Source organism: Eurosta solidaginis, chromosome 4 (genome assembly GCF_040869045.1).
Source record: "Eurosta solidaginis isolate ZX-2024a chromosome 4, ASM4086904v1, whole genome shotgun sequence".
NCBI lineage: Eukaryota > Metazoa > Arthropoda > Insecta > Diptera > Tephritidae > Eurosta > Eurosta solidaginis.
Window position 1 is genome coordinate 217,508,286 of NC_090322.1, and position 23,565 is coordinate 217,531,850.

Here is a 23,565-nt window from a genome sequence, read left to right on the forward strand (position 1 = left end):
CAGGGGTGGACCATAAGGAAAGGGGTGTTAGAGGCGTTGGTTCCACATTACAATTAAAGAGATGGTTGGTGTCATGTGGGGACACATTGCAAGCAGGGCATACATTTTGTATGTCGGGGTTGATTCTGGATAGGTAAGAGTTTAACCTGTTACAGTATCCAGAACGAAGTTGAGCAAGAGTGACACGCGTTTCCCTGGGGAGTATGCGTTCCTCTTCTGCGAGTTCTGGATATTTTTCTTCAAGTACTGGATTCACCGGGCAATTCCCGACATAAAGGTCCGACGCCTGTCTATGGAGTTCACCAAGGACCTGCTTGTGTTTTTCCGCTTCATACGGCTGGGTTCTCAGGTGCCGTATTTCCTCAAAATGCTTACGGAGATGACTCCTTAGGCCCATAGGCGGTGCTGGTTCGTCAATCAGATGTCTGTTGGGATGCCCAGGTTTCTGGGTATTCAACAGAAACTGTTTAGTCAGCATCTCATTTCTCTCCCTGATGGGGAGTATTCTCGCCTCATTATGCAGATGGTGTTCTGGGGACATAATAAGACAGCCCGTGGCGATTCTGAGAGCAGTATTTTGGCAGGCCTGTAGTTTCTTCCAGTGGGTGGTTTTTAGGCTTGGCGACCATATGGGTGACGTGTAGCACGTAATCGGCTGGCTAATTGCTTTGTATGTGGTCAAGAGCGTTTCTTTATCTTTTCCCCAGGTACTGTCAGCAAGGGATTTGAGGATTTTATTACGGCTCTGAATTCTTGGAACAATTGCGGTTGCGTGCGCACCAAAATGTAGATCCTGATCAAACGTCACACCCAAGATTTTGGGGTGTAGGACAGTCGGTAGCGTAGTGCCATCGACGTGGATGTTCAATATTTATTTTTTATTTATTTATTTATTTATTTAAAGTCGACGCAAACACAAAGTGGTCGACTAATTATTGTAATAGACAGATATATATGTAAAATACAGAGCCACTCTTAAAATTAAAAAATTCAAAAAAGGTACATAGAAAATTTGTATGTTATAAACATTTGACATCGCATTGTATAAGAAAAAATAAAATTAAAATATCAGGCTAAACATAAGAGTATAGCAGTATGTAAAGCAGCAAACGAACATTCAAAGCCAATGCAGTTATACAAATCATTGTACCGCGAGCACCAATGGCGCAGGGGACTGTTTCTAGCAAAATTTTGCCGGCATAGAGGTAAATGAAAAGGCACAAAATGCCTGGACGCCCTAGCAGGAACCGCAAAATTTAGTTGACTGATTAGGTCAGGGGAGTCAATCACACCAATGATGAGCTTGTGAATGAACATAACGCCAAGTAATACTCTACGATTCTCTAGAGATGGCAAATTAATTAGAAGAAGTCTATTCCTGTATGGTGGAAGATGAGTACTTGATTCCCAGTTGAGACCTCGTAATGCAAAAATTAAAAACCGTCTCTGGACCGACTCAATCCGATCAACATGGATTTGATAGATCGGAGACCAGACACATGAACAGTACTCGAGAATAGGACGTACCAGCGAGGTATAAAGGATCTTTGTGAAATAAGGGTCATCAAACTCTTTAGCCCAACGTTTGATAAAACCTAATACACCAGTTGCTTTGTTTATAGCGGTTGAAATATGTGTGGTAAAACTTAATTTCGGATCAAAAATAACTCCTAGATCAGTAACAATAGATATCCGCTCCAAGGGGTCGCCGTTAAGTGTATAAGATGATAGGACCGGCTTCACACGGTGAAAAGTCATTTGCTTACATTTAGAGTAATTCAAAAAAAGTAAATTTGCAGTACACCAGCTTTGAAATGAGTCCAGATCGCCCTGAAGCTGATTAAAACAGAACAAGTTCGAAGGCAGATATGTGTAACAAAGTTTTACATCATCTGCATACATAAAAACTCTAGAATGTAATATAACCTTTGGTAAGTCGTTAATGAACAGGTTAAAGAGTAATGGACCCAAATGGCTACCCTGGGGCACGCCAGAAGTTACATCAAACGACTTTGAAAGATTGTTGTTAAAGAAAACTCGCTGAGTCCTATTTTCAAGATAACTTGAAATCCAACTTAATAAAGGCGCTGGAAAACCCAGAAGATCAAGTTTGGTAACTAAGAGCTCGTGATTAACAGAGTCAAATGCTTTACTAAAGTCGGTGTAAATTACATCTGTTTGTTTGCAAACTAAAAAACCATTCATAACAAAAGACGTAAATTCAAGCAAGTTGGTAGTAGTTGATCTCCGATGAACAAAACCATGTTGACAAGGTGATATTAAAGAGCTACACAAGTATTGAAGCTGGTATGTAATTATCTGCTCAAAAGTTTTAGGGATAGCTGAGAGCTTAGCTATGCCTCTGTAGTTCTCAATATTAGACCTACTACCTTTTTTATGCAAAGGTATAATAAACGATTGTTTCCAAATAGATGGGAATGATGCGGATTCCAGAGACAGTTTAAATAATTTAAAGATAGGCTCTGATAAGCTGACAGCACAGTACTTAAGTACACAACTAGGAACACCATCCGGACCCGGCGAAGATATCGGTTTCAATGCAAGAAGTTTATTAAGAACAGTATCTTTATCAATAAATGGGTTTAAAATATTATTAGAACTTTCCAAGCAATATGGGTAAAGATTAGACTGGACACATTGGGATGAATAGGTTGATTTAAAGAATTCAGCAAATAAATCAGCGATTTCGTGATCAGAATTTGCGTTTTTGCACCCATAAATAAAAGTAGATGGGAAACCAGAAATTTTCCTTTTGGAATTAACAAATCTGTAGAAACGTTTCGGATTATTAGTAAATTGGAATTTGCAACATGATAAGTAACCTTTATAACACTGCTGGTTAAGACGATGAAAATTGGAGCGCGCCACTAAATATTTAGATAAATCAATAGCTTTACCAGATCTTTTGAAACGCTTATAGAGTCTAGATTTAATATTATCAAGTCTTAATAGTTGCTTTGAGAACCAAGGTGGTTTACCCGTGGTGGTACTGGAATAACGAAGGGGGACACAGCTTTCAAACAAAGCATCAAGAGAACTATAAAACAAGGAAGTCGCTGTTTCAACGTCTGTACACGCATAAAGACTCGACCAGTCATGGGCAGAGATCAAATTATTGAGCTCACTAAAATTCGTCTTTGAAAAACATCTCGACCGGGGTCGGGAATTGGGCTTAGAAACATCGAGCATCACAGGTTGAACAACATCCAGTACTATCTCAAGCGTAGGATGAAGAGGGTCTTCAGGAAGGGATAATGGGGGAGTTCGGGTTAGAGTAATACCCGCAGAGTCATCTGTAAAAACTAAGTCTAAGATTTTCCTTTTGGAATTTAAAACATTATTAATTTGGAGAAGAGATGTATCTAGCAGGCTGTTTAAAAACTCGTGCTGAGTAGTGGGAGTCATGAAATTTGAGTCGATGGTATTGATCCAATTTACTGATGATAAATTGAAATCACCAAGAACTACTAGTCGGTCTTTGTCTCGCAATTGCGAGTACAAACTGCAAATAACAGTGCTATGACATGTATAAACGTGTATATCCGATCGTGGCGGTATATACGAGCAGCAGATAAACAAACTAAAATTGTGCAAGGCAAGCTTTACTGCTATAAATTCAATGTCATTTGTGGTGTCCAATAGCAGCAACTCAGATGGAAGCGTCGAGTCAACAGCAATAAGGACACCACCTGCTCTAGATTCACGATCACGCCGATAAACTACATATTTACGTGAAAAGAGTTCAGAGTTAAAATTGTCAGCTTTTAACCAGGTTTCAGTAAAAGCTATAACTTGAGAAGTAAAAATAAAACTATTCAGATAAAAGGTACTTAATTTCGATCTTAGGCCACGAACATTTTGGTACGTGATGGTTATTTTTTCACTGTTTCCGCAGGGATTTTTGAGTTTTTTGAAGCTCCTGCGGCGTTAGGTTTTTTTGTAAACAAATGCACAACTGAATGTTCCGGCCAGAATGTATGTTCAAGAACTCTATCAAAATAAGCGTCTGGCACTGATATTTTAAATGATGAAATATCCCTATCATATCTAAAATTAAATTTATAAACGCCTATTTTAATAGGTTGTGAAAGGTCTAGCTTATCTTCTATATACTTAATAATATCATTTTCCATAAGCGAAGAATGAAGACGAGATACAAAAATTGTCCTGCGAGGTGGCACGGCAGTCACCTGCCTCGGTTGCGCATTGTCAACATTTGGCAAACGCACAGCGGCGGAGGTAGAATCACCACCAGTGTAGGTGGAGCTGGAAGCAGCATTGTCATTATTAATGGTTGTTATATCATTAACAGCAGTAATTTGAACTTGAGCCAAGGGTGTAGGTTTAGCATTCGTGTTTACCTCAGGCATGCTTAACCAACGAACCGATATCATTTCGTTACGATAATTAACGTTAATAAACGAAACAAAGTCATTTCGTTTCGTTTATTAACGTTAAGAGCGTCAAATTAACGAAATGATTTTGTTTCGTTTTCTGCCATATCAAAACGAAATCAAATCGTTTATGTTGATTATTAATTTCAAACTATGCTGGCAAAGCTGATTGATGGCGAAGTCATTAAAGGTGAAAGCATTAGCCAAGCTGATTGCAAATTTTTTCATGAATTTTGACAGTACGAACATTTCTCAGAGTATTTTTGACATTACCACCACCGAATTACACAAAAAAATTACATGGAGTTTGTGTGTGTATGTCCGCTCGCTGTTACCACCTTACGGCTTCACCATGGCTATAGCATTGCCAGCACAATGCAAACATAGAGTATCACGTTTTTGTTAAAGTTTTTAACGTGAACGAAAGCTTTTCGTTTCGGTTAAAAACGAGATGCAATTTATCTTGATAATTTCTTTATCGATAATATTTCGAAGTGCTTCAACGGAAACGGTGGAAATTTTTTGATAAACGATAAGCTTAACGTTAAGGTGCATCCCTGGTTTACCTTATCAGCGGCTATGTGTTCAGCAGCAGCGTGGGCATGTGCAGTTTTTGCAGTTTTATTGGTAACGTCTTTAGCATTAAGGTTAACAGAAATGTTATTAGCAGTCGAAGGCTTAACATTGGTATTTACAGCATAAGAGGTACTTGAGGTGTCGACGGCATCATTATTAGTCTGTGGGACGACAGTATGTACTTTATCGGCGGCGGTGAAATTGTTTGAATTAGCGGCGCCAGAATTTTCAACAGTAGACAGCCTGGCGTCACTGCAGACAGCGGACGGTGACAAAACAATTGACGAAAACGAAGGTGGGATAGGCACAGAGAGGGGTGTAGGTGTGAGCATAGCCGATGCATTATCAGCTATATGTAGCTGTGAACCTTCTAGAGGAGTGTTTAGAGGGGGACCCGTACACTGCGAATGCGAGCCAGAAGGCACCGGCGAGAAAGTGCATAGATCCATTGCATATGTAACCAAAGCATCGTTGTTGTGTTTTGGGGGCAAAGTACACGAACTCACTGCAGCTTTGAGCGCACCGATTTCGGCAGCCAACACACCAATGCTATCACGATTGTTCTTATTGTTTTTATTCTTATTTTTAGCACTGCGCTTATTTGAACTTGCTTTTTCCTTCGCTTTGTCTTTGTTGCTGCTTTTTTCATCCTCCATGTTAACAGCTTGGTTACAACAAATTAAGTTTTTTATGCCATCTATTTGGGTAGACAAATCCCTGAATTTTACTTCAAAAGCAGTCATTATGGCTTCTAGCCCCAGTTTTTGAGAGGCTAGGACGGAGTCAAATGCCTTCGAAACTTTAATAGGCGCATTTACACACTCCGCACACATGTAGCGTATATGATAATTTGATTTTATTAGTCTAACGTCATATTCAGTGATGGCGCCCTCACAGCACGCGCGATGGAAGCGCTTTTTACAAAAGCCATTACACGGCACACATGTATTGTCAGTACGACCAAAACCCTTATCACATTTTCCGCAAAAGTCATCCATAATTAAGTTGAGATCAAAAACTCGAGAACAAAATACCAAAACAAAAACGAAAACAAAGCGAGCAAGTAGATTCAATAATGAACGTCTGGTCACCTTTATATAAACTGATGGTCAGATGTCTTCACACACAGGTGGCGCAGTTGACCGCTTGGCAAGTGTCAGGTTAGTTAGTAATGGCGCAAAGTGTATTTACTTGTTCTATGCACTAATTGTTGTTGCATGCAATTAAATTTATAAGTGCATTAGTTATTGTTGTTGCACTGCAATTTAATTTTAGATTCACAACTATCCACTTTTACAAGAAATACGCCAGAGAGCAAAAAAACGTCCATTAACTTTCAATCAATAGAAAGGATATAACCATGTATTTAGCAATTCTCACAAATGTTTGACACTTTAAACCAATTAATTAAATTTTCAAAAGGACGAGCAAAGAAACTTTCGACTTGCTTAGCCAGAGTTGGCAGATGTATTTTGGTCGACATTTGGGGCGTCCATGTTGTAAATAAGGTCGCGGAAGATTTAGTCGGTGACAATGCCAGGTTTCGCGAGGCGAAAAAACTGGAGAGATCAGGGAGATAGCCGTTTATTTTATTGCATAGCTCATCGATCTTTGGGCCTGGGCCTGTGGCCATTATTGTGCAGTCATCGGCGTAGGAAACAATTGTGACTCCTTCCGGTGGTGAAGGTAGCTTAGATATGTAGAAATTAAACAAAAGCGGGGATAGGACACCACCCTGTGGCACCCCTTGTTTAATTCTCCTTTGTTTTGATGTTTCGTTTCTGAATTGCACCGATGCCTGCCGACCACCCAGATAATTTGCGGTCCACCTTTTAAGACATGGGGGAAGGGTGGACCCTTCCAGGTCTTGCAGTAACGAGCCATGGTTGACCGTATCAAAAGCTTTTGATAGGTCTAACGCTACGAGAACTGTTCTATGGTGGGGATATTGATTCAAACCGCAATTTATCTGGGTGCTAATGACATTTAGCGCGGAGGTAGTGCTATGGAGTTTTCTGAAGCCATGCTGATGAGGGGCTAGCTGCAAATGTGCTTGGAAATAAGGGAGCAAAATGGCTTCAAGCGTCTTTGCCACTGGCGATAGGAGAGATATCGGACGATATGACTCACCTACGTTAGCTGGTTTCCCAGGCTTTAGTAGCGGGACCACCTTGGCCATTTTCCATTTCTCGGGTATGACAAAGGTGGAAAGAGACAGGTTGAAGACATGCGCTAAGTATTTGAAACCCTCTTTCCCTAGGTTTTTAAGCATCGGCATGGCTATGCCGTCTGGGCCCACTGCTTTGGATGGTTTAGCGCGACCAATGGCGTCCTCAACCTCTCTAGCGGTGATGGTAATTGGTGACGCGCTGAGTTTGTGTTTATGTGCGTGTCTATTGGCTCTCCGTCTATCTTTGTCGACCGTAGGATGCATTATATATTGTCGGCAGAAAGCGCTCGCGCATTTTTTCGCATCCGACAGCACCTTATCGCCAAAGGCGATGGAAACTTTGTCTTTGTGCTTAGTCGGATTCGATAGGGACTTTACGGTGGACCAAAGTTTACCTACACCGGTAGAGAGGTTACAACCTCTTAGGTGCTCTTCCCATTTCGCCCGCTTGTGTTCGTCCACAAGCAATCTGATGCGTTGGTTTATATCCCTTATTTGGGGGTCGCCTGGATCAAGCTGTCTTATAAGGTCGCGTTCCCTCGCTAAGCTCGCGGCCTCCGCCGGGAAGTGGGGCCGGATTTCGGGAATTCTCCCGGCGGGAATGAAATGTGCCGAGGCGGATTCAATGACCTTACGGAAGGCACGCTCCCCTTGGCGGGCATCAGTCGGGATAGGGAGGGCAGCAAAGCTGCTGTCTGTTGCAGATTTATATTCTTCCCACTTTCCTTTTTTGAAGTTTATGAAAGTGCGTTTTTCGGTGACGATGAAGTCGGCAGTACGCTCGAACGAAATAAGTATGGGCAGGTGGTCGGATGCCAATGTTACCATCGGCTGCCAGTTGACGCAGTTTACGAGTTCTGCGCTCACGATTGAGATATCTGGCGAGCTATGACAGCTTCCTACCATACGTGTGGGGGCGTCTCCGTTTATTGTGCAGAACGTCGTTTCGTCTATTTGATCCGCCAACATCTCACCCCTACTGTCCGCCCGCAAGTTTGAATGCCATAGGTCGTGATGGGCATTAAAATCACCTAAGATAATGCGATTGTTGCCAGTGAGTAAGGCCTCGATATTAGGGCGGTATCCACTGGGGCAACAGGTGACAGGAGGGATGTAGATGTTGATGATTTCTAGATTTGCATCGCCTGACCGGACAGATAGGCCTTGACGTTCTAAGACATTGTCACTGCGGTCGATGCCAGGATCAAATATATGATATTGCACAGAGTGGTGTATAATAAACGCGAGGCCGCCTCCATTTCCGCTCTCGCGGTCTTTCCTGTGGACATTATAACCAGAGCAGGTCTGCAATGCAGATCTTGCTGTGAGTTTAGTCTCTTGAAGCGCAGCAATGCGGATGTTGTGCCGCTTCATGAAATCGACTATCTCCGTAATCTTCCCAGTTAGTCCATTACAGTTGAACTGCAGAATTCTGAAGTGCATGAGGGGTGACGCCGCCACTCTAGGGGTAAGTGAGGGGTGACTACGCCTAGGTTGTGGAAGGCCAGGACGCAATTGCTGTTGTGGCCTTGGGACTGGGCGCCCTTGGGCAAGCATTGGGGTACCCGGATGATTTGGGTTTGCGACCTGGCAACATGGCGCGATGAAACCCGTCGGGGGGTTGCCGTCGCGGAGACCAGAACATCTAGGAAAGTGGCACCACCCAAGGCAGGAGCTGCATTGAGCGGATGTCGCAAACCTATATATTCTGTGCTGGCAGACGGTGCAAACGGAGGCAGGGACTAAGAGTCTGTTTCCCTGACCTGCACGATTGCTGCCAGAAAAGAGGGGGGGGGGGGGGGGGAGAAGAAGACGGGGGCAGGGGCTGATGCTCAGCATTGCTACCAGCTCTACTACGAAGGTAGTAGTCATGAGTAGTATCAGCTGTTTGAGTTGTTGGCGCCGTGGGGCGCGAGCAGCAGCGGGTACTTGTTGTGGCTTGCTGAGCAGCGAAGCTGCTGGAAGGTAGTGGGGATACGCTTAGGCGTAGACTACGGGACGCCCTTGGGCGTGAGCAGCAAGGAGCCACAAAAGATTTATAAAAGTTACGTGGACGTCGGGTTTTGGGATCAAGCCCAGAACAACCTGTCCGATGCAACCATCCCTTGCATGAGACACACTGAACAGAGTATGACCGTCCTAAAAAGATTCTTTTCTGGCAAATGCAGCAAAACCATTTCTCATGACCGGGGTCAGGAGACGGACCCGGATTGGGTTCGATACCTTCCCGGAGTAAGAGAATATGTAGCAGTCCTGCTGCAAGGAGCTGCTGGGAGGATGACAATTTGTGGGACGGACGAAACAAATTAAATGGGGTCACACTGAAATGACAGTCCTTGGTCGGGAAAAATCCCGAGTCGCTCCGGTACATAGAACCGACTGCCTTGGGAAGCGTTCGGGTGGATGTGCATTATGTAACTTCTCTCGATTGAAAAGTGATGTTACAATATATTAGCTGTGTTTTTTTTTTCTCATCTATATACGTTTACGCTTAAACTTTATATGGACTGCTAAGCGACAAACTTTAAATACACCTCTGAAATTGCTACGCATAAAATTAGTACAACTAAATTTCAATACGCATTATGCTCTGATGTAACTGAAATATGTGTCTATGTTTCACCCTCTGCACTAATTCTATGCATTGTATGCGCCTCCATTATTTATCACAACTGATTCAGCTATATGTTATACACAGAAATACAACAGAGGGTTGTTTCTCCGCTTTTCGGTACACCCAGTTGCTGTAGCTAGTTGTTTAACCACAACCGCTAGATGGGTATTCTAAGCATTATCTAAGCGAGGATAGGCGTTTTTTTCCCGCGCAAACGAAACGTATACGCGTATACGCGTGTAAAAAAACACGGCTATTGTCTATAGCAGCATTTGAATCAGATAATCTCCCCAGAAAATTATACATTCCATCTTCAACTTAAAACTGTGTTTTAATGCCTTAAAACTTCTTAAGTAGAAACCGATTTTGGTATTGACATTTGAATGTAACATCAAAAATCACTGAAAACATGTGCGAACAAGGTTTTTTACAGAAGTCTACGAAATATGAGTCTCGGTACCTGATTAAGGCTGGAGACATTGGTGCTTTACCGGTAACCGTATCGGTAACCTTATAACAGCTGATTCGACCAACCTTATGAGAATCAATGCAATCGATTATTGGTGCCGCTAAGGTCGTAAGGCTTCCAACCTGGTCTCACCCAGTGGATCTCGTCGTATCTTTGCGGTCGAACGCAAAAAGTTATTTTTAAAAATACTTTTTCAAATGTCATCGATGTTCCCTCTGGCGTCCCACAAGGCAGCCACCTTGGTCCAATTCTGTTCTTGCTATTTATTAATGATGTACCACTATAAAATATTCCAAAATCTTAATGTATGCTGATGATGTAAAACTTTTTAGGTCTTATGCGTCTATCGAAGAACGTCCCTTGCTTCAAGGGTATTTAAACTGCCTAGTTACTTGGTGCAACGTAAATTCAATGCCGCTGAACCTCAATAAATGCAAATTCATGTGCCTATCTCGAAGATCTTTGCCAGCAGCCTCTTACGTAATTAATAATTTTTGTCTTCTATCAGTAAACTATTTTGAGGACTTGGGAGTCACGATAGATGCTAAACTTAGTTTCAACCTTCATATTAATGCTACTGTCAATAAGGCTAGAGGTGTTCTTTCATACGTGAAACGGTGGTCCAAAGAATTTAGTGACCCTTATGTAACTAAAGCCCTTTTCATCACCTTAGTTAGACCGATACTAGAATACGGATCAATAGTCTGGAATCCACAATATCGAGTTCATGCAGATAGACTTGAATCAATACAAAAGCAATTTCTACTTTTCTCTTTAAGGAATTTTCAGTGGGACTCTGCGTATAATCTTCCACCTTATACTAGTCGGTTAAAGCTTATCAATCTTCCAACTCTTGCAAGTCGTAGAGAAATGCTAGGCGTTATATTTATGGCTAAACTCCTGAATGGACTGATTTCTAGTCCAATTCTTTTGAACGAAGTAAATTTCAACGTCCCATCACAGGTGTCAAGACATTACAAACCTCTTCTTTTGAGTCAGTGTAGAACTAATTTCGAATTAAATGAATCTTTTCGGTGTTTGTGTCATGATTTTAACACTCATTCCAATTCATTTGATATAACGGATTCACTTTTTACCATAAAGAAAACTGTCTTATCCTATCTTAACTCTTTACAAAAAAAAAAAAAAAAATCTAATAAATTAAAAATGTTCACTTATTTAACAATGTAGTATATATATGTATTATTTCTATGTAATTTCTAACTGTTATGTATAGTACTCAGCTGATGATTTTTATTCTGTAGCTGAGCAGTTTTAGATCTCGACGCTTAACAAACCTCCGCCTATCAACAACTCGGCAATAACAAATCCGTGCGTCATGCGGATGCGCCCCTCGCGCCGGTCGGGCGGGCTTTGGAGGGTTTAATCCGTTGGGTATTATTATTATTATTATATCGTAGCCAACCAATTTGGTTTGGCTTTAAGCTGGAGTCATTGGTGCCGTTTGTCGTATCGCTGTATCCGTATCCCTAACGTAATCAGCTGTTTATCGGTACGACGGTAAACCAAAACCCAATTGGTTGGCTACGATACGGTTACGACCTTAGCGGCACCAATAATCGATTGCATTGATTCTCATAAGGTTGGTCGAATCAGCTGTTATAAGGTTACCGATACGGTTACCGATAAAGCACCAATGTCTCCAGCTTAAAACAGTCTGCGGAATTGTAGACGGCATGCACAAATCACACAAGAAGTTTGTGCATTGCGCATGTAAACATTAGATCAGCTGTTTTTTATGACGTATGTATTGCTCATTTTCCTTTAGCTCTTTTTTCTCGGTCTGTTTTTTTTCATTCGCTCAAGAGTCAACTTATACGTAGATGCGCAGAACGAAGCAATTTTGAACTCGTGATGGGTAGGTGATTTGTGGGCGGCATGGTGTTTAGGAAACATAACATAGTGTACACACGCCGCCTCATTAAGTCCTGAATTAGTTTTAACGTGCTGAACTCTGGATTCTTTCGGTATTATCCAGAGAGTTTTAGAATTGGATTTCGACTCTAAAATACATACATAACGTCTATGTGTTTATCAAACACATTTATTTCAGTTCAGTGCTTTAAAATGAAATCAAGCCAAAACGTCGGAGTCTCCTTATCGCTACAAGACGAAAAGGATTAAGCACTGGGTAAAACAGTCAATGTTAATGCAGCATGAAGTATATGAACACTTTTGTTTAACAGCACGGTAGCAAAGAATCGCAGATTTAGACAAGCGCTTTGGCCGAATTCCTTCGCTTTGACCGCATCTTATGATTATAATAACCGTGCTTTTTTTACACGCGTATACGTTTCCGTTGCTTAGGAGACCCATCCAGTGGCAACAAGCTACAGAACATGTTGTACCGAAAAACGCAGACACATACTCTAGTGGCCATAGTGTATAAGATATGGCTGCGTTGGTTGCGATGAATGGTAGACACACACCATTTGTAGAGTTGATACATAGAATTAGTGTAGAGGTGAAACATAGACACATATTTCAGTTACATCTGAGTATAATGCGTATTGAAATTTAGTAGTACAAATTTTATGCGCAGCAATTTCAGAGGTGTATTTAAAGTTTGACGCATATCAGTCCATATAAAGTTTAAGCGTAAACGTAGATAATGTAAAAAAAAAACAGCTAATGAAACTACTTGCCGCATTCTGCGCTTTGCAGCGACCAAAGCGTTTATGTGAATCCGCTTTAAAGCCCGAGCTAAAGATGACGTAATCTAACGCCATAGTCACAACCATATTTTTATTTATCCATATTAAAATGGCATCAGTTACTGGTGCCTTAACCTGATAGTCGTGAAAATTTCATAAAAATTAAGAACACGAAAAAAATTACAAACATATACCACAAAAAATAAGTCTCTTAGTCAAAACGTATCCAGAACAATAAATAAAATCTACAAAAAGTTAGTAAATTCTCCAACTCAAATATTTTTAGGTTATGCATATGGCGATTGGTTGGCTATCGCGTTAGCGTTATGGTATGGCACTATTAATCGATTACATTCATTTCCATAAGGTTGGTTCGATCTGCTGTTTAATATGGTTCTGGATAAAGTGTGAATTAAACTTCCTTAACTTTAACGCCATAGTCGTAACCATACCCATATCCATAACCATCTCCAATGTGATCGATTAATGGTGCCTTAACCTAAAAGTCGTGAAAATTTCTTAAAAATGACGAAAACGCAAAAAAATAAAAGCATATTCCACAAAAAATAAGTCTCTTAGTCATAACGAATCCAAAACAATAAATAAAATCTACAAAAAGTTATTAAATTCACCCACTCAAATATTTTTAGGTTATGGATATGGCGAGAAACCAAAAACCAATTGGTTGGCTATGGTATGGTTATGGCGTTAGCGTTATGGTATGGCACCATTAATCAATTACATTCATTTCCCTAAGGTAGGTTCGATCAGCTGTTTTATTTGGTTATGGCTTTATGGTTATAAGACCATTAATTTACCTTTAACTCGCCATTAATTAGCCCTTAACAAATCAATCACGCTACCGTTAACAAATCTATCGAGTAAGAAATATCGATCTGTAGTGTCTAAATCAATCGTAGTGAAATTCATGCCCATCTTTATATGTTTTATGGCTGTTTACATGTCACTGCTTTACCAGTAGATGTAATTAAATAGAGACCAAACGATTTTGGTGGAATAGGAAAAAAAAGTAAATTTTCGTAATGCAGTGCCGTGCATGTCGGAGCAGCAATTATCAAGACTCAACAGATATGAGTTATGTTGTACCAAATGACGGGAAAACCTTGTATGATTACTTCAACGAGTGTACGCAGCTGAAAGCAACAAACAAAGATGAGCTCCCAAAAATTTTGTGCATTAATTGTACTCAGAATTTGCAGCAGGCATACATTTTTAGGACGGAAGCGCGAAAGTCTGATGAAGAGCTGAAAAGAGCCTTGTTACCCTCAAAAACTGTAACAATAGATTGCGATCTCTATGGAATCCAATCAGAAATGTCAGAGGTATGAAACAAAACCCAGTTTAAATCTTAAACTTTAATATAATTTGTTTTCTTTTTTAGAGTAACAATTATCAAGTACTTTCTGTTTCGCCAATCAAAGCAGCATTTGTTGATTATCCTGAGATTTCAAATGTCTTACAGGTAGCTAGAAACCACAATTGCAGCTAAATTATGTATTAAAAATACCGGGAGTATGACATTGATGCGGTTGTGAACCAAAGCAAATTTTTAGTAGGAATTTATGATTGTCCACCATCGAGTTGATTCTGTACTTTAATTGTTGTTGTTGTTGTTGTTGTTGTTGTTGTTGGTGTTGTTGTTGTATAAATGATTACCCCCACCTAATAGCTGCGACCAATCACAAATTGTCATCAATGTCCTCTAACGGGAATCCAAGGAAACTTGCAGTTTCAACAGGGGTGGACCATAATTAAAGGGGTGTTACAGGCGTTGGTTCCACATTACAATTAAAGAGATGGTTTGTGTCATGTGGGGACACGTTACAAGCGGGGCATACATTTTGTATGTCTGGGTTGATTCTGGATATGGAAGCGTTTAACCTGTTACAGTATCTAGAGCGAAGTTGAGCCAGAGTGACTCGCGTTTCCCTGGGGAGTGTGCGTTCCTCTTCCGCAAATTTGGGTACTGTTTTTTGAGTACTGGATTCACCGGGCAATTCCTGGCGTGGACGGCGCCTGTTTGTGGAGTTCACCAAGGACCTGCTTGTTGTTGGTGTATCAATGCTCGCCCCACCTAATAGCCGCGACCGATCACAAATTGTCATCAATATCCTCTGACGGGAGTCCAAGGAAACTTGCCGTTTCAACAGGGGTGGACCATAGGGAAAGGGGTGTTAGAGGCGTTGGTTCCACATTACAATTGAAGAGATGGTTTGTGTTATGTGGGGACACATTGCAAGCGGGGCATCTATTTTGTATGTCGGGGTTGATTCTGGATAGGTAAGAGTTTAACCTGTTACAGTATCCAGATCGAAGTTGAGAAAGAGTGACACGCGTTTCCCTGGGGAGTATGCGTTCCTCTTCCGCGAGTTTTGGATAATTTTCGTTAAGTACTGGATTCACCGGGCAATTCCCGGCATAAAGGTCCGACGCCTGTTATTTCCTCAAAATGTTTACGGAGATGACTCCTTAAGCCCCTAGGCGGTGCTGGTTCATCAATCAGATGTCTGTTGGGATGCCCAGGTTTCTGGGTATTCAACAGGAACTGTTTGGTCAGCATCTCATTTCTCTCCCTGATGGGGAGTATTCTCGCCTCATTATGCAGATGGTGTTCTGGGGACATAAGAAGACAGCCCGTGGCGATTCTGAGAGCAGTATTTTGGCAGGCCTGTAGTTTCTTCCAGTGGGTGATTTTTAGGCTTGGCGACCATATAGGGGACGCGTAGCATGCAATCGGCTGGCCAATTGCTTTGTAAGTCGTAATGAGCGTTGCTTTGCCTTTCCCGAAGTACTGCCAGCAAGGGATTTTAGGATTTTATTACGGCTCTGGATTTTCGGTACAATTGCGGCTGCGTGCTCACTAAAATGTAGATCGTGATCCAAGGTCACACCCAAGATTTTGGGGTGTAGGACAGTCGGTAGCACAGTGCCATCGACGTGGATGTTCAAAATGGTCGACATTTGGGACGTCCATGTTGTAAATAAGGTCGCGGAGGATTTAGTCGGTGATAATGCCAGGTTTCGCGAGCCGAAAAAACTGGTGAGATCAGGGAGGTAGCCGTTTATTCTGTTGCAAAGCTCATCGATCTTTGGGCCTGGGCCTGTGGCCATTATTGTGCAGTCATCGGCGTAGGAAACGATGGTAACTCTTCTGGTGGCGAAGGTAGCTTAAATATATAGAAATTAAACATTGGGATAGGACACCACCCTGTGGCACCCTCTGTTTAATTCTTGGTTTTGATGTTTCATTTCTAAATTGCACCGATGCCTGCCGACCACCCAGATAATTTGCGGTTCACCTTTTAAGACATAGGGGAAGGGTAGACCCTTCCAGGTTGTTGTTGTTGTTGTTGTAGCAATGCTCGCCCCACCTAATAGCCGCGACCGATCACAAATTGTCATCAATATCCTCTAACGGGAGTCCAAGGAAACTTGCCGTTTCAACAGGGGTGGACCATAAGGAAAGGGGTGTTAGAGGCGTTGGTTCCACATTACAATTAAAGAGATGGTTGGTGTCATGTGGGGACACATTGCAAGCAGGGCAAACATTTTGTATGTCGGGGTTGATTCTGGATAGGTAAGAGTTTAACCTGTTACAGTATCCAGAACGAAGTTGAGCAAGAGTGACACGCGTTTCCCTGGGGAGTATGCGTTCCTCTTCTGCGAGTTCTGGATATTTTTCTTCAAGTACTGGATTCACCGGGCAATTCCCGACATAAAGGTCCGACGCCTGTCTATGGAGTTCACCAAGGACCTGCTTGTGTTTTTCCGCTTCATACGGCTGGGTTCTCAGGTGCCGTATTTCCTCAAAATGCTTACGGAGATGACTCCTTAGGCCCCTAGGCGGTGCTGGTTCGTCAATCAGATGTCTGTTGGGATGCCCAGGTTTCTGGGTATTCAACAGAAACTGTTTGGTCAGCATCTCATTTCTCTCCCTGATGGGGAGTATTCTCGCCTCATTATGCAGATGGTGTTCTGGGGACATAAGAAGACAGCCCGTGGCGATTCTGAGAGCAGTATTTTGGCAGGCCTGTAGTTTCTTCCAGTGGGTGGTTTTTAGGCTTGGCGACCATATGGGTGACGCGTAGCACGTAATCGGCTGGCTAATTGCTTGTATGTGGTCAAGAGCGTTTCTTTATCTTTTCCCCAGGTACTGCCAGCAAGGGATTTGAGGATTTTATTACGGCTCTGAATTCTTGCAACAATTGCGGTTGCGTGCGCGCCAAAATGTAGATCCTGATCAAACGTCACACCCAAGATTTTGGGGTGTAGGACAGTCGGTAGCGTAGTGCCATCGACGTGGATGTTCAATATGGTCGACATTTGGGGCGTGCATGTTGTAAATAAGGTCGCGGAAGATTTAGTCGGTGACAATGCCAGGTTTCGCGAGGCGAAAAAACTGGAGAGATCAGGAAGATAGCCGGAAGATAGCAGGAAGACCCTTCCAGGTCTTGCAGTAACGTGCCATGGTTGACCATATCAAAAGCTTTTGATAGGTCTAGCGCTACGAGTACTGTTCTATGGTGGGGGATTTGATTTAAACCGCAATTTATCTGGGTGCTGATGGCATTTAGCGCGGTGGTGGTGCTATGGAGTTTTCTGTACTTTAGTTCACAACTGCTAGTACACGTCGAAAATATCGGGAGGTGGTTCAAAAGACGTGAGGACTGTGCAGCGCAACCCTTCAGGTTGCCAGCGCAATATATAGCTTCTCCAAACCCAATTGTCAACCTCACCTATCCGCGGCGAGTCCTGTTTCACTAACAGACGAGGCTCTGGCGACCCCAAGCTCCTCATGGAACTGGAGGGATGACCTGAAGGTTTAATGTGGCCACATAAATCGTTTCCGAGATGGTCGGGCTAGCGCTTTAATGATGTTGTGTTACCGGAGCGTTCTGGATCTGTATCCGGCAAAGGACCATCTAAAAAACGGATTTTGAAAACGACACCGGACAGCCACGTACCGGGGGTGGGATTAACAATTTTTTTGCGCAGAACAAGTTTCTGCGCTTACAAAAAATCACCCCAGCCTGTCCACCAATAGAAAAATCCCTTTGTACACAATCGTTTTCATGTAAAATCACTACACGAAATTATTACAACTCCTCATGGAACATGGGGGTGGGGAGGGAGGGATGGCCTGAGGGTTTAATGTGGCCACATAAATCGTTCCTGCGATGGCCGGACTAGCACCTTAATGGTGCTATGTTACGGGAGAGTACCGGATCTGTGTTCGGCAAAGGACCATCACATCGATAACAGTCCCCAAAGCCTTCGGGGATCAACCTTATCGCTGCAATAACAACAACAAAAACCACAACTATAAGAAAATTTTTAAATTCCTCTTTCATTGCTTTAATTCACGACTGCCATTCTTGTCCAAAAAAGAGCTTTGAATGACGGACCGCGAATCCGCAAGCGGAAATTAAAAATTACCACGGACCATTCCGAAACGAGTGTGGGATCCATATTTTTTTTTTGCACAGACCATCTGCGCTTATAAAAAATTACCCTATCCTGTGTCCTGTCTACAACCACATTACAAAAACTACATGAAAAATTTTAATTATTTTGCGATTCGATTCATCTTCTTTATATAATGTTCAAAGCGTGTAAGTAAGCAGGCGATTGATAGTGGAAGGTGAAAGTCCTTTCGAGTTGTCCGTCTATACACTAGAGCAGTAGTGCACTCGAAAGCTTCGAAAAACTATTCGGCGTTAACCTACATGTCGCGCAGCAACAGAGATTCAGTAAAGCAAGCAGTCAATCCGTTTTGGCTTCTACATTACACAGTAAACAAAGAAATTGCGTTTGTTGTTGTTGTTCTAGCGATAAGGACACTCCCGGAAGGTTTTGGGGAGTGTTATCGATGTTAATGGACCTTTGCTGGATGCAGATCCGGTACGTTCCGGTAACAAGCACCATTAAGGTACTAGCCCGATCATCTCGGGGACAATTTAGTATCACCACATGAAACCTTCTAGGTCATACCGCCTTCCCACCCCCTAGATCCATGAGGAAATCGGGGTCGTCAGAGGCTAGCCCTAAATATGTGTATGATACATTCATATTTGTACCTCGCGCAGGTGTTGATAATTGCGTTAGGTTAGGTTGCGAGGGCTGAGCTGGACACTATGGTAACAGCTCACTACTTAGGCCACCAATGGGCCATTGTAATACCCTATACGGTCTCAAAGAGGACCCCTACCCTGCCTAAAGCGGGTCTAACCACATCGTGGAAATTATAAACTTTGCTAGAGCCTTTACTTCATAGCTAGAGACCTCAGCGAGGTCATGTAGAAAAGGTTTACCAAGGATGGCCAGCCTACGCTTACTAAGCGCTGGACAATGACAGAGAAGGTGCTGGACACTCTCCTCTTCTGTACATCTACGTTACGGCAATAGTCGAAGGTCGCTACCCCCATTCTAGTGTGCCTATTAAACAATGCCCTGTTAGAACCCTTATCAGGGACGATAGAACTGATTTGTTTAAAATCATAAGCGCTCTTGTGCACCCCTTGTCATATGAGGGCCAGATTAGCCTGGATGTCTCACACAATGCTATGGCTGACCATAGTCCATTTGCAATTCTTATAGTGCTTGTGCTTACACGAAGCCTGAAAGTGGCCATTGGTATACCTACCGAATCATTTCCCGGAAGGATATGGTCGGTGGTGCCTCTTCTGGCTCGTCTGCTCTGCAGTTGCCTTCAATATCCCTGTGCCCAGCTACCCATATAAGCCTGATACTGAAGTGCTGAGCCATCTCGTTAACAGATCTGCGGCATTCAGTGACCGACTTTGCGTTGTCGACGAATTAGTCCAGGGCCTTTGATGCGGCCTGGCTGTCTGAGAAAATAAACACCCGTTTACCATCCTTAGGCATAGACCCGAAATGATTCACAGCCCTGTGTATTGCCAGCATTTCCGCTTGGTAAACACTACAGTGATCTGGTAGGCGAAAAGAGACCTCTAGACCCAGATACGGTGAAAAGAGGCCTGCTCCCACTGTCCCGTCCAGCTTAGAACCATCCGTGAATATGTTGATGACACCCGGTACCATATGTTGTCTGGTATTCCAGTCTTGTCGCGATGGTATATATATACTATAGTTTTTAACGAAGACGTTCTTTGGCGTGCAGTAGTCAGTGCGTACCGGTATTGGGACTGGGGCGTTCGTGCCCAGGATTGTTGCGTGTACACTAGATCCATTTGACCAGAGACCTGTTTCTCTTATGCGTAGAGCAGCGATAACCGCTATTTCCTTCGCCACCAGGTCAAGAGGTGGAAGGTATAGTATTGTGTTGAGTGCTTCAGACAGAGTGGAGCCGAGAGTCCCGGTAATGCAGAGCTCCGAACTCCGTTGCACCTTTTGAAGCATTTTAAGATAGGTACTTTTAGCTAGTGCAGTCCACCAGACCAAGGCACCATAAAGAAGAATCGGACACACAATGGCTTTGTAAATCCAGTAGGCCACCTTAGGGGAGAATCCCCAGGAGGTGCCAATTGCCCTCTTGCAGGTGAACAGCGCTGCTGCTGCCTTCTTGGATCGCTCCATATATGGTCACTCCATAATAGCTTCCTATCCAGAATGACTCCCAAATACTTGACTTGGTCGCTAAACGCTAAAAAGGTACCCCAATTCTTGGCGGTGTTCGATTTGGTACTTTGTACCTCCTTGTGAAGAGGACAAGCTCGGTTTTATCCGGGTTGACTTCCAAATAGTTCCCATTCCATTAGGTGGCAAGAATTTGCGGAAATTTCCCCCGCATGGTGACGCAGATGTCATCTACATACGCGATCACTTGGTGACATTCTGCCTCCATGAGGCGTAGTAGTTGGTTGACGGTAACCACCCAAAGTAGCGGAGAGAGAACGTCGCCCTGCGGAGAGAGAACGCCGCCCTGCGGAGTGCCTCTGCCGACCGGTCTGCGGATCACGCATCCACCTAGCTCAGTTTTAATCTGCCTACGCGTAAGCAGATTGTATATAAATTCCTCCAGGCACGCGTCAACCACCAGATCGGTCCTCGGTGATGGCCTCCGGGAGAGCGTTGTTGAAGGCACCCGCTATATCTAGAAATGCCACCAGTGTGTATTCCTTGAGGTGTAGTGACCTTTCGATAACGGATACCAGTTTGTGCAAGGGCGTGTCAGTTGACCTGCCCTAAGTGTAGGCATGTTGAGCTTACGAAAGAAGCGATGGCTCAATCCTCCTCCTGATGTAGTCCCATAGGAATTTTTCGAGTGCTTTAAGCAGAAAAGAAGATAAGCTTATAGGCCTAGAATCATTTGGTTTAGAGTAGGAGGCTTTCCCTGCCTTGGGGATAAAGACCACGTTGACTTCTCTCCACGATGCTGGTACGTAATTGAGCCTAAGACAACATATAAACATTGGGTTGCGGATGCTGTAAATGGCGGTAGATCCAATGTGGTCATATTAAATCGTTCCCGAGATCGGCGGGTTATTACCTTAATAGTGCTTCTTATCGAAACGTACCAGATCTACATATATCCGGCAAGGATTACGTACTTAAAACTAAAAAAAACTGGTGTATTTTTTTTACAAGGTCATTGACCCAAATACATTTGAACTACAACCTGCGTCAACGAAAAATGGGTCTTCAACGGTTCAAGAAACTACTGAGCAAAGTCAAGTGTTAGAGGTACTAATTACATACAATTCATGTATTTTAATTAAAGCAACAAAAATAATGTTTCTTTTTTATTAGGATATAACTGTAAACTCTCCAATTGACCCTTTATCATCAACAGCTCTCAATAGAATAAGCACGGCTAAACCACAGGAAGATGAAAGTGAATTAGATATGTTTCAAGAGGAAATCAAGGCTGAATTTTCTTGCGATATATTTGAGAACTCCAATAAAAATCAGTTAGAGGAGTCATTGCATGATGATAAAGATGGCTATGCTAATATTTGTAAATCCAAAATAACTTGGTATGGCTGTGACTACTGTAAATACAAATGCAGCAAGCAAATTCAATTAAAAGATCATATTTTCGAACAACATAAAGGTAAATTCACAAATTTTTCAACAGATATATCAATCAATAATGATCTTGTATCTGTTTAATCCTCATAAGGATTTAGCTAATAAATAAGCGATAAATTTACAATAAAAGAATATGGCATTACGTACCCACAGAGTGATCGAATGAACGAGAGGATAGAAGCGCGAGCCCCCCACATCAGTATGCGTGCAGGTACATGGGTTTTTATCCCGGTACTCGTAAAAGTAACTGAAGAAGAGATAATTCAGACTTGCGAGGGATTCAAGGGGTTGTGTAGCGCAACCCTCTCAAGGGGTTCCCAGCGCAATATATAGCTTCTCCAACCCAGTTGTCAACCTCACCTACCCGCGGCGAATCCTGTTTCACACGAGGCTCTGGCGACCGCAAACCCTCATGGAACTAGGGGGTGGGGAGGGAGGGATGACCTTGAAGGTATAATCTGGTCCTATAAATGGTTCCCCGAGATGGTCGGGCTAGTACCTTAATGATGCTTTGTTACCGGAACGTACCGGATCTATATCCGCCGAAGAACCATCAACATCGATAACACTCCCCAAAGCCTTCGGGGAGTGTCTTTACACACAACAACAAAAGATGGTGGCTACGGCACAAAATTTCGTTTAATGAAATAATTAATTTTTCCTTTTTACACAGAGCTACTTGCTTCATAAAGAAACATTTGAAAACAGCCCAAAGAAAAGATATGCTTTTAACACAAAATAGTTAAAATGGTTAGCAGCTGTTTTCTCTTTATATTTATTAAATCATCATCTTCATCATTTATTGCAAAAGTAGTATTAGTACAATAAGATCTAGGATCTTTTATAGTACAACAAAAAGATAAATCGCAATGTAAAAAAGAACAAAAGTCATAACAGAGGGTTATGTAGGTTAAATTATCACATCAAACATAGAGAAGTATCGTAATTTACTAGTATCTAAAATAAACAAATAATTAAATTCAATAAAAAAAACATTGTATACACTCATACATATTGATGGCGAAAACTCAAGAAGTATAATGGTTTCAACTAAAATGAGCATAAAGAACATTTTTAAAGTTGCTTTTATTTAGACTACTACGTACGGATACTGGAATAGAGTTCCATAGGCGAATGGCATTGACAAAGAATAGCCGTCCAGATGTTAGATAGTTGTAAGTTGGTAATATTAGGTTGTTGTTGTTGTAGCAATGCTCGCCCCACCTAATAGCCGCGACCGATCACAAATTGTCATCAATATCCTCTAACGGGAGTCCAAGGAAACTTGCCGTTTCAACAGGGGGGACCATAAGGAAAGGGGTGTTAGAGGCGTTGGTTCCACATTACAATTAAAGAGATGGTTGGTGTCATGTGGGGACACATTGCAAGCAGGGCATACATTTTGTATGTCGGGGTTGATTCTGGATAGGTAAGAGTTTAACCTGTTACAGTATCCAGAACGAAGTTGAGCAAGAGTGACACGCGTTTCCCTGGGGAGTATGCGTTCCTCTTCTGCGAGTTCTGGATATTTTTCTTCAAGTACTGGATTCACCGGGCAATTCCCGACATAAAGGTCCGACGCCTGTCTATGGAGTTCACCAAGGACCTGCTTG

General features: G+C 42.5%; 3 protein-coding genes across 11 annotated transcripts in view; 1 reads left to right on the plus strand and 2 right to left on the minus strand.

Annotated features, from left to right (window-relative positions):
• Nucleotides 1–23,565, minus strand: part of LOC137250971 (zinc finger protein 709-like) — a 96,659-nt gene that overhangs the window by 6,422 nt on the left and 66,672 nt on the right. The window lies entirely within an intron of this gene.
• LOC137250970 (uncharacterized) lies at nucleotides 952–6,364 on the minus strand. Its single transcript, XM_067784765.1, has 2 exons — nucleotides 4,982–6,364; nucleotides 952–4,382 (listed from the first exon to the last, which is right to left on the minus strand). Exons 1-2 carry the CDS (start codon nucleotides 5,987–5,989, stop codon nucleotides 3,894–3,896), a joined length of 1,497 nt encoding a protein of 498 aa, XP_067640866.1. The 5' UTR covers nucleotides 5,990–6,364; the 3' UTR covers nucleotides 952–3,893.
• Nucleotides 13,570–23,565, plus strand: part of LOC137250972 (oocyte zinc finger protein XlCOF6-like) — a 156,189-nt gene continuing 146,193 nt past the window's right edge. For all 9 annotated transcript variants that reach the window (XR_010953134.1, XR_010953133.1, XR_010953135.1 and 6 more), the window contains exons 1-5: nucleotides 13,570–13,676; nucleotides 13,759–14,262; nucleotides 14,322–14,402; nucleotides 21,509–21,604; nucleotides 21,671–21,974. Coding sequence is in view for 6 of the 9 variants with exons in the window: in XM_067784768.1 (XP_067640869.1) it covers nucleotides 13,963–14,262; nucleotides 14,322–14,402; nucleotides 21,509–21,604; nucleotides 21,671–21,974 (781 nt within the window). In the remaining 3 variants the exon portion in view is untranslated. The remainder of the gene's footprint in view (nucleotides 13,677–13,758; nucleotides 14,263–14,321; nucleotides 14,403–21,508; nucleotides 21,605–21,670; nucleotides 21,975–23,565) is intronic.

Bases quoted from the DNA above. Each gene is read 5' to 3' on its own strand.
- LOC137250970 (XM_067784765.1), bottom strand. From the start codon at position 5,989: ATGGATGACTTTTGCGGAAAATGTGATAAGGGTTTTGGTCGTACTGAC. The intron at 4,383-4,981 runs GTAAACCAGGGA...AGCATGCCTGAG, and splicing joins AACACATAGCCGCTGATAAG to GTAAACACGAATGCTAAACC.